Raw genomic sequence first — 18,050 nt, 5'->3', positions numbered from 1 at the left:
TAAGTTGAGGAACGTCTCTAGTTGCGTCTTACGTCATATCTGAGCGTGCGCTGAAAGAACGCACCCAACTTTCCGTTTGAGTGGATACATGAAAGCTCAATCGGTTTGGGGAAAGGAATATTCCACCCCTGGGAAACCGATTAAATGTCCATTTGGATTGGCACTTTTCTTTCTGAATGAGGTGTGTTCAAAGGTTATATTCTTTCCGTTTGAGCAAATAAACCCAATGCAAGCGGAATATTTGGGTCCATGTATAAGCGGATAATGATGGGAAGGGTAAGAACTATGATTTTTAAATTTACTCTTGTAGCCAGGTGTGCGCTAATCAGTAAAGAAGTAAGAGTTTTCTGACACACTTGTACTTTGTGCTTTAAAATGGCGCCACTCAGTGATGACTTTTTCCAATTAGGCACTGTGATTTTATATATATGAATATATATATATAATTTTTATTATTTTTTTTTCAAGAAGAAGAAGAAGAAGAAGAAGTACAGCTCCAGTCTGCTCAAAATACATCCTTCAATCCTCCTGAGCCACAATACAGTGATCTCTAACATAGCCATGTGAGGATGCTAAATCCTAAACGCCCTCAGCTGATAGGCTGCAGTCACAGGGGAGCCAAAGCCTGATGGCAGTCTTTTACTCTGTCCCTGGATGGCTGAAAAAAACAAAGACCAACCTACCAAAACACTTTTTCAGTTCTATCAGACAGAAAACGCTGCTTATGTGCTTTAAAAAGAAATATAATCACAAAATTTCAGGTGTATTTTTCTTTCTTTGGGGAGCTGGATTTGACACATTAGTGATGATTAATTCAGCCTTTTTCTACCAGAGCTCTTTGATTTCTGTCAAAACCTCTCATGATCTCTATTTTACCCCCTCCCTCTGTACCACTGTTTTATTTTTACTGGGCTTCAAATCAAAAGCTAGTTTTTGAAAGGACTGATTCCCTGAACCACAGTTTGCAAAGTAAGAGGGCATTGGCTCCCTGCTGCCAGGCCCCCACATAACAAGAGCAGTAAAGGGCTTAATGAGCCTGGGAGCCGCTGGCAGACACAGTAATTATGAATCTGATTCCCTGCTGCAGTGGCATTTTGACTATTTTAGGAGTGCAGCAGGTGCGATGCCACCACATTAATCATTAATTCCACGAAGACTTAAAAATGTCAGCAGATGAAGAAGTTATGGGTGATTTGGCGAGACGCCTTTGTGCTGCTTGATTGTGAGTTAAGTAGAGGTGAGACTATGACAACAGCGAGAGGCATGCAAAGGTCAGGAAAGAGCAGCTGTTAGTTGATTCATTCTGAAGTGTCTCATCAGAAGTGGATTAACTTATAGCTCAAAAGTTGTTTGTTTTAAACCCTCCTCTTGGCACTCTGTCAGAAGTTTTCCTCACTGTATCTGCTTTGCTTCCCAGCATTCATCAGCACCATAAGAATCTGCACTTATTTAATTACAGGTTAAATTAACAGACTGTAAAAGAATTGGAAGCATGACAAGTACAGTAAACTCAACTCTCATTTTTGAGAGGTGTTTCTATTTGGATAGGGGCCAAGAGTATGACAGGAGCATGAGTTGACAAATACTAAATTATTAAATATATCGATACACTCAGTTAACAGGACAGTTTGTGAGTAGAAAACAATTTAAGATGGGTCTAACATCTATGACACAAACAGTGTGTTTCAGAAATCTAATTTTGATGGAAAGCTTCCAGGATTTTGTTCACTTATTTTCTATTTGACTGGAGTGCTTCTGCTTTGTGCTACCCAATAATTACCACCTTCACAGAGTAGCTGTTAGAATGGACTGAAAGTGGAAGCTTTCCTTAATACTAGTTTATAGACTTAGTTTGCTTATTATTACCTGTGAAGCTATGGTTCACTCAGATTTTCTGAAAGCACCACTAAGGTACAATGATGGTGAACACTTGCCAACAAGCTGAATGTGGGAGAAAAGCCTCTTAAAGTAGGGATGTCAAAACTGTAAATCATAAAAGTCCAGGTTGAGTCTCCAACTTTTGACCAGAACCCATGCATCTATGCATCCATCCATCCATCAATCATTTCATCCATGCTGATGTTGGTCATCGACTTCTGCCCACTGTTTCTGTCCACATGCTGCCTGTGAACATCAGGCTAAAAATTTCTTATTGTAACAGTCTGTTTTATTTTTGAGCTTTGCTGATGCCTGACCCTTAGTGTTTACCTATGCAATTATCAATAAATATAAGCACTTATCACAAATAGTGGCCGGAACAAGATCTAAAATTCCATTTCTAGGTATGATGCAGTCTCCTAAAAACTGTGCTTTGTTGATACAAAGAGGGAAAAAGATGAGGGGGAAAAAGCGCTCCTTGCTCCTATGGATGGTAAAATCAACCGATCAGATAACTTGGACTGGATCAAGATTTGTGTAATCCTGACAATAATTTTATATTATGATGATGAAACTCAGCTAAATTTAATAAATTGACACAACTTTATATTGTTAAACCTACCTCATCACATGCTGAGCATATTTATTTGCTCTGTTTACTGCCCACGCTGATCATTTCACTACTTCCTGTGTTTGATATTAATGTTAGACAGAGACTCAGCTGCCAGCACTTTCTGTGATTACTGGAGTCCTCATAAAAAGCGGGTGGATTTGGCAGAATGACCAAAACAATGAATGAAATGGATCAAAAATCAACTAGACAGGGCGTACTGTTGGCTTAGCTTGTGGAGGAGAATCAAGAGTATTAAGAGGGAACTAAGGTCCCGTGATCACGGCACAAGGGAAGAGGCAGACTTGGGAGTGCATTGCCCAACAAATCAATGCGTTGCTCCCTCTTCTTGTGCTAGTGTGAGACACACTGTGCAGCAATCCTAAGAGAGAGCAGAGATTACAGCTCTTGTTCTCATACGGTGTTGTGGGCTACCATTTAGATTCTGACTGCTGGCATTGGTTTCTTTGATGATAATAACTGTATGAATGTTATAAGAGTTTCATTTACTCATTAACTGGAGTGTTTATGGGGTGGATCAGTGGATAAACAGCTGTCTCAGGTGGCAGAAACTGTGTTTATTGTGTTGGGAAAGTCCAACACCAGAGTCAGCGGCCACTCTTAGGCTTCTTAAAATTCTTCATCCCTCCTCCTAACAGTTTGTCACCTTGGGAGCTCTCTTAAGACTTAAGACGCTTTGTAAATAACTTTTATCTTACCAAAGAAAAATTCTAAGAAAAATCTTAGAATCGAGGAATTCTATATTTTTTCTAAGAATGACATCACTAAGAGCTACTTTTAACTTTCGGATGCTTTGTGAATACGGGCTGTGGTGTTGTGTCTAATCTGAGCCATTATTTGTACACTATCTGAAAATTCCTACCACTGATGACAACGGTCAATTATGAGATAATTTCTGAGTCCACATTTGTTATTATCCCCTGTGTGTTTCTAAAGTCTAAAACTGTGTGCAGATGAAGTAAACACATTCACTATTGCTGCTGATCTGTTTTCCCCCTCAACACCATCAGCTGAAAGGAAGCTGCTTCACCTGAGCTGGTTCTCCTTCATAAATCCCAGCTCAATGAGCTGCATCTGCTTTCTCTTTCTCTGCTTTTTATGCCTCTATTCTTTGCAAAAGAGCGCTTTCAGACCTAAGAAAAACTCTGTTAATTTCCTCCTTGAGTTAAATGCTTTTCAGAATTAGGTTCTTCACAGGATTATTGATTGACCCTCACCGAAGAGGACATTATAATCACATCAAGTTACCTTTACAATTGGACCTTTGGTGAGTCTGTGTCTGGCTTACATCAACACAGTTCTTTATTAGCTTTATACGCAGCCAACTTGAAATACTCAATGCTGAATGAACATTTGTAAAGAGCTTTGGAGGAGGAAAGACAGGTGATAAGTTGGGAAAGAAGAAAGCAAGCCATAAAGAAAAAAAGCAAAGGAAGGAGAAAGAAAGAACATAAATAGAGCGCCTGACTCATGCAGTCTCTTTGTCCTTGTGGCACCAATTGATCCTGCCAAACATAAGACCCTGAGCTCCGTCAGTCTATAGCGGGCATCTATAGCTCACAGCAGGCAGAAAAGTTCTCATCGATTCAGTATTGATGACAGTTCATTAGAAAGAGTGCAGTGCCCTTTAAATGCCGCTGTGGGAGATTGTCTTCCATCAGCCACAGCAGCAAAGAGTGTCATTACAGGAGCAACAGAGGACAACCCTCTCGCTGCGAGGTGTTTCCGGGTAAAAGATGCTTTTTCAACTGATGGTGCTTTAGATCAGTGATTTTTTTCTGGGCACAGTTTTACATCACAGTTCTGAAAATTTTCCTACAGAGACGCTGAATTAACCGCTTCAGCCATAACCTCTTAAAAAGGACATCAGTCAAAATCTAGGGAACATTGTTTTAATGATAAGATTAAAATCCGAAAGTTTGACTGCTGTAACAGCCACTCTGCCACACACTACCACCATCCATTAATAAATTAAACTATTGACTTAAAGGTGAATTGATTTAAAAATGCTTTTCTCCTATATTTTAGAGAAAAAGCTCTGACTGTACATTCTGTCTGGTCAATTTATGTGTTATAAAACATGTTTTTAAACGCCCATGCCACAAATCAACAAGAATGTTTTCTGTTTCTGACATTCATTTAACGCCACATTAAATATTAATACCATCAGTTCATTTATTGAGCTTCCTTCTTCCCTCAGCTTGATTTCTGATTGGCTGTTGTTTTTGTTCTGTATGACGGTCCTCAGTGGTTGGGTCCCACACACAGCAGAATTTCGGATTCTGTTCAATATTTTTGATTTCTAACAGCCCCACTCAACTTTTGAGCAGATCCAAGGAGGTCAAATCACTCTTAGCTCACTTCACACCAGAAGAAAATCAGTGTGAACTCCACTTTCTAGTCCTTAAAAGAGTTACTAAAACTGTTGGGAGTAGTGAAAAGGACTCTAAAGAGGTTTAGGAGTGACTCAAGCAGTGGAGGAAATGGGGGAAAGATGGAGGAGGAATTTACTCCAAACTCTGAATGACAGTGAGTGAGTGAAACAGTACAGACTGGATCATGCAGGCGTCATGTTTGTGCTGAAAGCCCCAAACCACCACAACAACACAACATAGGATCATTCAAAATGAAAGCGATCAAAATATTGTGGTGTTCAACAAGTGAAAAAAAGTAATCTTTCACTAGCACTCTTTTTAACAAAACTAAGGGAACACCTGAAACCAATCAGCAGCATCAAGTTTTATGAGAAAAACAACATCTGAATGTTTCTATTGAACAATCAAGTGTGCTAAGTGCTAAAACTGCAATCCACTAAGTGTCTGCTTGAGGTAGGCTTCAAAAGCATGACTCAGTCATTCAAAGATATTCTACATCTTCGAAACAAATATAATTACAAAAATAATCACCTTTACTCCACCTCTGTGCCTCGTGTAAGGTTGATCAAAATCATGGTGGGGACCTCCATACGCTTCAAAGCTCCACATCAGAATTCACAGTGTGTTGTCATGGAGATCCATGGATAATATCTTGGTCATATCTCATAACGTGAAAGCTATGCCTCCTCACTAACATTAAGTCCTTCTTGGCTCAGTGTTTACTGATTTCTTTGATTTGCACATCCTCAAGTCCTCTCTCCTCAGCTGACCCAGAAGTCTTTGCCCCGCTCATGATAAAGAATCTTCCTGTTCAATAAATGCACCTGGAGGAGGTGAGGACACAGAACAGGAGAGACTTCTGAAAGCATTAAATAAGTAACATGAGTGCTACAAATGCTGATCTTTATCCATTAATGTATGTTCACAGAATGTGGATATTTCTGTTTACATTTCTGTTTACCTGCAGTAATCTACTGTAAATGTTATATCTGACGCTGTCTGATAATTTGTAAAGCAGATCGACACATTATCAAGGCCTTTACAGGGTTCAAAACTACATACAATTGGTCTCTAAATCTGTCAGCATCACAAGCTGACCTCTGACACCAGTGTCAAATGAAATGTTTAATGCAGATGAGTTTTTTGCACACACCCAAAAAGCTCCTATAGCAGCATGACACCTCTGTTCTTGTTGACACTCCCCAACAGAAGAGAGGGGCCGAGTTTGAAGGAGCACATTTGGAATTCAAAGAGACACTACAACAGACTGCTTTGAGAATGGCAGCTTAGAGCGAGTTTAAAACCTCCTCTGGTGCTTGATTCATAGAATATTTAGACTGAAACATGCTGAAGACATTCCATTTAGACAACAAACTGTGTTGAAGACTAAAAAAAAGGTATGAAATTTGTCACCTTTAGCCTCCAGTTTTGTATTTTTAAGAATTCAGTCAAGTTTCACTTGAACCTGCTGGACCTTTGCTGTATTTTTTGAGAAATTTTATAAATCAATTGAAAACAGAAAAAAAGAAAACAGATGTTGGATAAAACCTCTTTTTTATACTCTGCCCTGTATTAATAAATGATCTAAACTCTTTATATAATGGGGACATGGAGATTATGTTTATTGATGAATGTAAATAACGCTCTTGAGTACATTTGCACATATCCTTGTTACTGGTTATCCGGGACACAGTGTTGTGATTTGTGTGAAGTTGATATGTTGTGTGTCAGAGGTGCATCCCTCGGGGTTCACTTGTGACTTAATGTGGTATTGGTGTTCTTAAGTACAGCACATGAAGCATTTATGATCAATACTTTGTATTCATCTTAAAGGAATCATGTTAAGCTCACTACAGTGAGAGCTGATTTCCTGCTGAAGTTATTGAAGGTGTAAAAAGTAAATCCATGATCCCTCAAGGAAGTGAGCCATCAATTAAAAAACTTATAAACCAATAAGGACACGTTTTGTATACACCCGACAAACAAAAATGTACGCAAGGTGAAATTTAACACCTATCACAACTCTAAGATTTCTGTCCCTCTTGTTTTTGCCGTTTCCATGGCAGAGCATCCAATAAACCAGCCGAACGCTGCTTCAGGGAGGATGCAAATGGATGAGCAGTAATGGAAAAAGAGATGAGAGAGATGGATAAAAGGATAAAGCGATGGGCGAGATAAAAAAAGAGACTGAGAAGGGATGGGTGACGCAGTCAATTAAACAGAAGCGGAGAAAGAGGCGATGGAAAATGATGAAAGTAATGTGAAAGTTGCACAGAGGATGCAGCCGCTTTTTCACCCACCACCAGAAGAAGAATGAAGAAGGACAGGCATCTTGTTGAAAAAAGAGAGGGACACTCTCCAGAGTGATGAAAGATAATGTGCTGTAGAGGTATCAAAGCAGGAGGCTAGATTTACATCATAGACAAGAAAAGGGATGCCGCTGTAAAGCATAAGTTATATTTTGAACCAGAAAGCCTGTGTTTTGGAAACATTCTCAGGTACATCACATGGAGTGCGTCACTCTTGTTTTTGAGTTTATTACCAGACACTTTTTATAAGAAAGCTTTTTTTATCAAGTAGCCCCAGGTAGTGACTCAGTGGTCTGGTTGGAAGTAGTGGCAGTTTTTGTTCACTGAGCACAGCCAAGCAGCCACTCCATAATAACAGTCTGTAAATTACACGTTGGTTTCCATGGAGTCTCCAGGGGTGACGGGTGGAGAGTGGAGCTTGGTTTCCTTAATTAGAGGAGACTGTACGGAGGCGGACAAGTACTCTGGAAAAGCACAACACACACACACAACTCAAGGTGATAGCAGGATGCAGGTCACAGGTAACTGTGGGTCAGATGTTGGATATTTATCATTATGTAACACTGTCAGTATTTCTTACAAGCTTGTACCTGTCTCTTGGGTCCCTTCACTGTTTCCACCGGTGCCCCACTAACTACACTAACAAAAGTCTGTCTCCCCCTTTGTTTTGTGTCAGATCATCATGTCTCATATGCCAATTTTCTCCATGGTCCTTTTGTCCTGCTTTATTCAAGTTTGTGTAGCCTTCTTCAGTTTGATTCAAGAAAAAAATGAGAAATTGTCTTGCCCTTTTAATGATCTATTTTTTTCCAGCATTGCTGTGATTTTTAATTTTCCTTTTTCTCCAGTCGCTCCAGCATTGCTGTGATTTTGTGTTCATTACTTTGTGAGTTGTTTGCTCATTACAGAGCCTGTTTTCTACTTGAGTTGTGTATTTGGGTCCTTTTGTGCTTATCTTGTCCCTATTTATTGAACTTAAAATACAGAGGCTGACAAAAGAAAGTGTGGAAACACACAATGAAATTAAACTCAAACTCAGGTTTTTAAAAATAATTTTATTCTTCTGTTAGGACTTTTTCCTCGCCTTTCAACCCCCAAATGCACCAACACTCACTACATTTTGCGCAAAGTTCAGCCATGGCGTGAAAATGTATGATTCCAGTGGTTATGCAAAAATGTATCCCCCACAGCTCCCCCCAGTGGCTTAAAACTGCAGCCCCTCCAGTTACTTTCACCTACAGGCCTGACATTTTTGGAGCATGACTACTTTGCCTAGCCCTACAAAAAGTCTCTTACCATAGTGAATTCCCAACAAAAAGTCTGCAATTTGGCCATAAACATTGGATTTTGAAGAAATATAGTCTATATATTTCAATAAACCACTCAGAGTTTTTTCTCTGATCAACTCTAAAGTTGCATTGTGTGTACTAGACACTTTGAGGATTAAAAGTTATGATACACAAGAAAAATTACAAATCTTAGTGCGTACCTTAGTGCAACTGATGCAAATACCACTTTTCACTGCAGACTTTCTAGCACTTTCTCCTGACATTAGACCCAAACCAGGTCCGTCCCTTCTTCGTTCCTGCTTCCTCATCCCTTAACATACCAGCTGAGTTTACTAGACACAGCATGTAGCTCTGCTGTAGAGCAGCTGGAGTCAAATGGCCAAGGGTTTCCTGCCCTTTTTTGATCAGGGGAACCAACCAAAGATGCCACTGTAAGGAAAGTAGCTGTTGACTTTCCTTGAAGTGACTAAATGACAGCATTCCCTAATTTGCACAATTGTCTACTGGCATGTAGTTGTCATGGACACTGTAGGAGAGAGGAATAACATTGTGGAAGACAAAAAAGTCAGTAAAAACACCAGGAAATTTTAAAATAACATCTAAATGTTCTTTCTTTTTCTTTTCCTTTGTTTTTTTTTAGTTTTATTTATAAGATCAAAAATGTCTACCCTCCTCCTTTATTCATGCAATTTTTGTCACACAAACACCCATCAACTGGTTTAAATTGTAAAGCATGCAGTTGCACTCTCTTCATTCAACTGAAATCATCATTCTTGGTTCCAAGCTGACTCAACAGCCGCTACACCTTTCTTGAGAATGATCGGCACCTTTTACTGCAGAAAAACACACATATCCTCTGGTTTGTTCCTCCTTTCACTGTATAAACTGTAGTGCTGCTTCTTCTTTTCACAAAAATCTGTAGCTCCATAAAAGTTGCTGATGTCCTACAGCGTCATGTTATTTATCCATAGTTTTGAGCTATGTCACTGACAATAATCCAACTCCACAAGGATTACCTGGCATGAAAACTGAGTCATAAGGGAAAAACTCAACTTTTACCATTACATATCCATAGCTAGGGATTTACAGCAGCTGGGAGATGCTTATGTTGCACACCATCAATGGAAGCAGTGTGCCTGTACGCACAGAGGAGAGGAAGAGTCCCAGCTGGTAGACGTGGTTTAAACAAAGAAGATTTAAAAACACACAAAGAAAGGATTCTGTGCATGTTTTATGGGAAAATTCAGTATCATGTTACGGTTGAGAGGACACAATCGGATGTAAACATTATTGCCTTCTTCTTTTTCTTCTTCTTCCCTTTTTTTTTTTTTTTTTTTTTTTTAAACAAAAACACTGTGTGGGATCTCTGAGGAAGGACAAGAAAATAGCTGTTCTCTGTGGAACCTAGAGCTGTGTTGTCTGCCTGCCAAGGCAAACAGTCCTATCTGCGGTGCCAGACTAAAAGCTGTTTAAAACACCTCTGTGACTCTATTTTCCAGCTGAAATGACCTGGACATGGCACTGCGTGAGCTTGGCATGCTCAAAGAGAAGTGAAATGTAACTTCACTGAGAGGAAAGGACCTGTCGTGAGTGCTGGAGGTGATGAAGTGAGTCTTCTTGACATGCAGATTGATGCCGTGTCAGCAGTAATGAAAACACTGGACGGAAGAGGTGAAGAGGGAGCCAAGCTTGAAGTTACTCCACTCAATTTCCCGGTGGATGTATGATCCAACACTCCCCTTTAATCACAAGCTCTAGGTGATGACAATTGAGGTGAGGTGAGGATTACAAGGGATAAGACCAATGTCCTTCTCAGGGCGGCAGCAACAGGACAAGTTTACAAGGTGAAGCGGTCAAGGAGAAATACCTTACCTCAACAGGAGACGGTACAGCTTGTTGATACTCTTTAATACTGAAATAGTTTTTGTTTGTTGTATTTTGTTTGAGTTTTAAGTAACTTTGATCTAGATAACTTTGGCTTTTGGAGCCTGAAGAGCTGGTCTTAGTATTTCACTGCTGATCTACAGGGACCATTTCTAGAGTTTACAGAGAATGGTCCCAAAAACAAAAAAATATTCAGTGAGCGGCAGGTCTCTAAGCCAAAGGTTTTGTTGATGCCAGAGGTAAGAGGATAATGGACAGACTGGTTAGAGATGACTGGAATACAACAGTAAATAAAATAAATGTCTGGATTTCAGCTTCACATTGATATGGTAGGCTCAGAATTTGGCATAAACAACATGAAAGCACGTCTCCATCTCGTCTTCCATCAACGTTTTAGGCTGCTGTGTCCATCTCTTTATGAGCAGGAGTGTTTCCATCTTCTGATGGCTACTTCAAACAAGATAATGCTCCATGTAACCAAGCTCAAATCATCTCAAACTGGTTTCTTGAACATGACAGTGAGTTTATTGGACTCCCATGGGCTCAACAGCCGCTAGATCTCAATCCAATAGAGCTCCTTTGGAATGTGGTGGAAACGTAGACTTCCTTCATGGATGTTCAACCAACACTAAGCTTAATTTATTTTTTGTTAATGATGTATATAAACTATGATACAGACTGTCTTTTAATCCACCAGCTGTTGTTTTTTCTAACTATCTGTAACCACTGTAATCTATGGTGACAGTCAATGGATATTGTGCTGCATCTTGTATTGCTTGTATCTGTTGTTACTAGGCGCTGCCCTGTTGGCTATGGCTGCCTTTTGCAGCAGCTCTCTCTTCTTTGTCTGTTTCTTGTAATTTTTCCGTCTCTTTTTCATCATCTTTGTATTTGGAGTGGGTCATTACTTTGTATGGCACATTTGTTGGTCATGGACACCAAACTTTTTGTGGCTTCAGCGATATTTTTACTACTTTTTCTACCGTTTGTCTGGAGATCCTACATGTAACCATGGCTGCATTGTTTACATGTGAACTCAGCTGTTAGCAGCCTGTAGCATGTCAATGCTAACTGGTGTAAGGCCTGATGTCTTCCCACAAGGTGAGGAGAAGGAGGTGAGGACGACGTGCTGGTTTTCAGGTGTGAGCTAAGATGTGACGACATGGACCTGTCCTTCCATCCATCATTATTGGGAACGTAAGATCTATCTCCAATAAGATGGATGAGCTAGCCATGCTATCCCAGCAACAGAGGGAAAACCAGAGGGCAGAGTAGCATCATGCTATTTACAGGAGAACTTCACCTGCTGTGAGCAGACAGGATCCAGGAGACAGAGACTGAACAGACTGCTGAGGAAGCTCAGTCCTGGACCCTGTGGAGGTGGAGGCTGGCTGAACTGGACAATGATGGACAATCTGTCATCATCTATTTTCTTATGGACCTTTTTGCACTTTCTATACACTTTCTTACTTTTGTTTTCTTGATTGCTGCTAAGACTTCAATTTTGTTGTACTTGTCACAATGACAACAAAGTTCTATTCTATTCTATTCTATTCTATTCTATTGTTTGTGTTGTTTTATTTGTGTGGATGCCTGTCTGCAAAGCAAATTGCTCCGCAGGGACATTTTAGGCAGGCGCTCTCATGTGGAGAATTATCCAGTGCCGTGTGTGTAAGACTTCTGAAAGAGTGTGTTTTCTATGAAATGCAGGATGTGTAACTTGAAATTGGACAAATTAGTTCAGTTATCTTTCATTTGTTCCTCGGTTTCTCTTAAATTGATGCAAAGCACAGCTTACTCATATTACAGGTGGAGAAAGGTTTGCCTTTTCTTGAATAAATTTAGACAAATGTCTTACAGAGGATGGAAGTGTAAGAAGTTGGCACATTCACTGATTTATAACCTGATAAAAGCAGAACGTCCCCCCATAGAACACATTTATGAGACTACTTTTCCTGAGCTGTCCTCTGGGCATGTAAATGCTTGTTCCTGTCAGGTGAAGCAGGTTCTCATTTAATTTCAGCGCTCTCACAAAAGAGTATCAAGGAGAGCAAAAGCTTAAGTGAAGGCAATTTAGTCTGACGGATGTACTGACAGTTATTTTCTTTGTATTTTTTATAAATGGTTTATGCAGACACACATGTATGAGGTATAATTTGTTCTATTATAGGAGTTTTCTGATACACATGCACACTCTGTGTATGGATGATTGCATTTTTAAGCTACTGTATTCTCTCTTTTATCTGTCCATCTTATCTGTTCCTCTGACTCAAAGACTTGGAGAGAAAAATGCCGGATTGTCGCTCCAGCACAGTGTGGAAGCCATTTGTACCCCAACGTGTTAAAGTGGAAATATTGGAAATCATTATAGAGGAGGAAAAAAGATCATCAGGCCATTCAGGATACAGCTGAGTTACTGTCATTGTACTCTGTCACTCCAGTACACACACATACGTACGCATACACACGCACACACACCTCACACCACACTACATGCTAATTTAGTCAAGTTTTACATCCTCATTATAGTCAATGTGACAATACTGTAATTACATTTTAAACCCATGAACCTTCATTGAAAATTCGAATAACATCCATGAATTTTAATGCATGTCCCAACAAATGTCATGATGTGATGTGCTCCGCATTTTCATAGAGATGCCTTATAGCTGGAGGACTTCAAACTGCTAATAAAATTTATGCTCCTAGGAAGAGAAAACTGGAGATAACCAGATTTTTTTTTTTTTGCTTGATTTCTTGTTTGGTGTAAAACTTTATGCTGTCATTCTTCCCCACTGAGCCGATTCAGAGTATCGCACTAAGACACTCCTGGTACATTCTACACAAGATCTCAGTAGAATATAAACCAAGCAGCAGTAACCCCTATTCTAAAACTATGAAGCCAGTGAAGAAGGTGCTAAAACTGCAATTCAACAAGTGTAAAATAAAAATCTTTACTGCCTTGGTAAAGACTCTCAAATTTGTGGGTTGGAATGAACATCACAAATAGTTTAGCCCATGTTTTAGCCCAAGTTTTAGCCTGTGCTCCAAAACTCTCCTGTTTAGTTTTCTTCCACTTCTTTTTCTTTTTGCCAGTCCAGCTGCAGTGTTCACCATCAGTACAAAAATAACCCAGTTAATTGTTTTCAGCAGAGAAAAACACATTTTTTTAGGGCAACAAGTTATTGTCATAGCGAATTCTACGTGCCGTGAATCAATCCAGTCCTGGACAACCCAGACAGGGAAACTGAATTGTGAATAGAAAGAATCGAGTGAAATGTTCCTCCTTATCTTCACTTTTAGTCAGATTATGCAAATTAATGCTGCACTGCTTTTCCAGTGTGGTCTGATATCATTGCAGAGGCAAAGGAGAAAGCCTCCCAGTGCTAACTGAAATATGCAGTGCGTTTTCATAATTTGCAAATCAAACAGAAATACACCGAAGCTTTGTTGATTATGAATGTCAGAGAGGTTAACTTGGAAAGTAATACGTTAGTCCTCATTTTACCAAGGCTTGGCCTTAGAAACTAACAATACAACAGAAACCCCACACCTGAGGTGAGCTGTAGTATCAGAGGAAGTCTGGACCTTGCTTATTCAAACAGAACAGTTCAACATGGACTTCCACAGCAGGATATTTATCCTGCAGTTAACTGGCACTCATTTGGCAAGCTCTGAAATTTACCTCAATTTAGTTTCATCCACTGGTCTGTGACAATTTGCACACTTCTTAAATAATGTTCTGCAGACTCTAATGATGTGCTTACTTGCTGATATTTGACTGAATAGCACAAGGTAGTGGCTCAAACTCAACGTACTTCGTAGATATTCTAACTCTGTCCGAAAAAAACTGATACTAGTTTTGACTGGGATCTTGTACGTTTCAGGAGTGTTATTTTTCCATCAGAACAACAGTAGATGTGGGAAGAGGTTACAGAAGTTCATCTACAAGGTACTGAAAGGGACAAAATAGCAAAACAAAAATCTCAAGCTAAATTCAGACCATAATCACTTTTAAATTAATGCCTTTATGCTGCCAGTCCTAGATTTAAGCCCCTTTAATAAAAGACAACACTTTTCTGTCTTTTGTTTATCTTAAACATTTGGAATAGTCAGTTTTCTTTAACTTTTGTTTACCTTTCCTTTTTTTTTTTCGGTGTAGTTTTGTACTTTTGTGGCTCTTTGCACTCGGCACAATGATGGGCCATATGCAAAAGATGCTGCGATGAGAGCTGTTGCTGTGTAGTGAATCTGAAGAGTTGACTGTCACTGAGTGAAAGCCAGCACCCAACTTTTGTTGTGACTTGGGATACAACTTCTGTTTCATCTGAGAGAATCAGCCTATCTAATGTCAGGCATCTAATTTTTCTGGATGCTGACCTGCACTGAGGACATTTATACATTTTTAATACTGAGTTTGGTTCTGGTTTTGTTGTGGTTCTCCTTGGTTTGTGGTATTGTGTGCAGTGTTTTATTCTATTGTTTTCTTTGTACAAAACAAGTTTGATTAAAATATCAAGCAAACGTATGAATGCCTGCTTTTGTAACAGAACAAATGCACAGAATGAGGCAATTATGAAGCTACTGATTAAAACACTGAACACAAAAGGGTTTATCCATGTACAGTCATTCCTATTTGCCAGGTTAGGCAATTATATGAGGCTACAAATAACAGTAATTTTGGAGCCATTGGGGAGCTGAAAGAGATCTTCTTTGGGAACCAAGAACCAACTCTCTGAAAAAAGCAGACCTTCCCATCACTTGTACAATATGTTTAATGCTCTTAACCCACTGAGTTGATCAGAAAATTTCCAGGAAGGAAAAGAAGGAGGAAGCGTGTATGTATTTTCCCCTACGTTTCTGTCTCATCGTATTCCTCTACAAGTGTCCCGGTACGTTTTAAGTCATGAGTGTCCTTGCTGCATCATTTATTTTCTTTACAACACTATGATTGGATTTTCTCTGTCACAACTGCTCGACTGTGTCGCAATCCCCCTCGTGTTGAGCTGCATCTCGAGTGACAGATGTATTATTGCTCTATTCTTCACAGTTTAAGTCACAGCTCAAGTCACAGCTCTGTGAATCTGTCATCTGTCAGGATGACTGAGATACTCCCTCTCCTCCCGCCATGTGTCTCGGTTCCTCTCCTTGTCATAACTGGGACTGTTGATGGGCTTTTAATACAAGACTGCCATACCCCTCTTCCTTTTGTGTTTCCCCCTCTTCTGTCCTCCCATCTTATTATTCTTTTCCCTCTTTTTTTTTTCTTTCCTTGTTCCTTCTCTTTCACTCCCTCTGTGCTTCTGCAGTATCACCATGTTTACTTGCTCAGCACTTTTTCTCTCCTCTCCCTTCCTCTTCCTCCTCTGTATATTCTAATGACTCTGCAGTTGTCGGGAATGTTTGCGTCAGTCCTTGTGTAAAAGTCATTTGACGGTCATCTGAAACTTTCTAGGACCAGGGCATAAATATTGGATAAGACAGATAGAGGACCAAAGAGAGGGCAGCATGGTTCATGGCTTAGTCTGGCTGTTAGCAGATGTGTTGGCAGCATTTTAAATTCCCTCACCTCATATTAACCTTACAAGGAGTTTGAGAGCAAATGTCTATTGAACACTTGACTTCTGCCAAGAAAGTAAATTATAATAAGCTCTTTAAAAGCTATCAATACACAGAATGTGATTGTTGTGTGTGTTTCCCTGCAGATGGAAAGGTGTACGTGTTTGGAGGTATGGGAGCCGACACGACGCCGCAGGCTCTGGTTAGGATTTATGATGCTGAGAAGGACCAATGGCAGCCACTGACCTCGATGCCCACGCCACGGTACGGAGCCACACCCTTCGTAAGAGGAAACAAAATCTACTTGATGGGTAGGAAACCAGTTCATCTTGTTTCCCTCCTTTTATTTTTTCATTTTTAAGCTTACCTCACAACATTTTCTGCAAAGGTAAATTACAGATCCAGACTTTTGGCCTGGGTCATCCAGTGTGGGCACTGATTTGAACAGGAACATATGATTAAACAGGATTTACTTTCTAGTCTCTTAAGCCTCGTTTCCGCCAAGCAGACTGGTTCGGTTCGTCTCAGTACGGCGCGCATTTTGAGGCGTTTCCACCGACTTATCTCAGGACGGATCCCTAAAAACCGAGACGAGCCGGCCAACTTTTTTGGGACCCTTATGTATGGGTACCAGACTGAACCGATCCGCTCTCGGTAAGTGGAGCAACACACTGCAGACTGTTGATTGGTCAAAAAATTGTCACTTCCCCGACAGCTGCTGCATTTCTCCTGGCGGCACACACACTTCTCTGAAACAAAGCTTAATTGTACTTTATATCAAAGAGCTACATGCCTATCACAGAGAGGACGTAATGCTGCATGTCTTCCATCTATGCTCTTTGTTTACTGTTGCGTTTTTCTTCTTTGTTGGATTTAATAGCGGGGTAAACTGTTATGGCGTCAGGCTATTGTTTAACAGCTGCGACTTTTGGCAGCTGGCTTACACGCTGCCTACCTAAAGAGGGCACAGTTTGCAGTGGAAAAGCAAACGGGATCAGGCTTAACTGTACCAAACCGTACTGAACCGACCCAGACTGCTTGGTGGAAATGCGGCTTTATTATAGCTACATCTGAAGTTGAAGTGGAATGTGCAGTTCATATATATCTATCTATATATCTATCTACCTATATCTAAATTATATATATATATATATATATATATATATATATATATATATATATATATATATATATATATATATATATATATATATATATATTCATTCTGATATAGCAATCAGTCAGATCACTTTTTCAGTTTTTAGATCATTTTTTCAGTTTACAGAAAGGGTGTGACTTTAGTCTCATAACTCAATCAGTCAGATCACTTTTGCACATACCTCAGCTGCATCATCACAGACTTTCAGCACCCATCAAGGTATTTTTTGGCTTCACATCTCACATTTGAGAGATGAAAGCACATTGTTCATTTAGTACACAGCCAGCTCCAACATCTGTCTCCTCTTTCTTACACATGCACCAGCACTGCTTCTAGCATCACCTGATAGTTAAGTTTTGGGAAGAGTGAAGAGAGAAAATTCGAGTGACTCCTTTTGAGGATGTCAATAGCTGATTCTTGAGTGTTGCAGTCCTCCAGCTTTGGTGTTTTGGAGCCATTTTCACTGTTCAGCTACTCTGATTCACCCCAACAGACCAGATAAGAGGAGAAATCTGTAAGTCACTCTCCATAAAATTTGACTCTTCCTGGTCCAGTCTAATGCGCACAATTCCTGTTTCATTTTTTTGTCCAGGGATTTACAGTTTTATGTATTGAACGTTGCACCCTTGAGCTGTATGTCTTTATCTAACTGGCAGTTTTGTAAGAGTGAAAGAAAACTGATGAAAAAATAAAAGTCTGACTCATAGGTCCAAGGCATCTCAGTCTTCGTACAGTATTGATCTGCCGATCAGGGTTGGAGTTGAAAGCTGCTCAGTGTGAAGGAAAAGAAGGAAAAGGAACTATTTGTTCAGTGTAGGTTCTGTTTTTTGTTTTTGCTTTTCAGAGTGAGATTGTCATCCTGTCATTTTCCATCCGGATCTGATGCTGCATTCGTTTTCGTGCTGCTTTGGGGGGATTGTTATTGCTCAGTGACACTCGGGAAAAATTTCGCACCACTGCAGAGAG

General features: G+C 39.9%; 1 protein-coding gene across 2 annotated transcripts in view; it reads left to right on the top strand.

Annotated features, from left to right (window-relative positions):
• Positions 1 to 18,050, top strand: part of klhdc8b (kelch domain containing 8B) — a 219,358-nt gene that overhangs the window by 134,621 nt on the left and 66,687 nt on the right. For both annotated transcript variants that reach the window (XM_074680905.1, XM_074680904.1), the window contains one exon: positions 16,072 to 16,236. In XM_074680905.1, the coding sequence (XP_074537006.1) occupies positions 16,072 to 16,236 (165 nt within the window). The remainder of the gene's footprint in view (positions 1 to 16,071; positions 16,237 to 18,050) is intronic.

Source organism: Halichoeres trimaculatus, unplaced genomic scaffold (genome assembly GCF_033239565.1).
Source record: "Halichoeres trimaculatus isolate MK-OKI-2021-1 unplaced genomic scaffold, fHalTri1.1 fHalTri1_scaffold_11, whole genome shotgun sequence".
Lineage (NCBI taxonomy): Eukaryota > Metazoa > Chordata > Actinopteri > Labriformes > Labridae > Halichoeres > Halichoeres trimaculatus.
The sequence above is the reverse complement of the archived record's forward strand: the minus strand, read 5'-3'. Positions and strand labels throughout refer to the sequence as shown.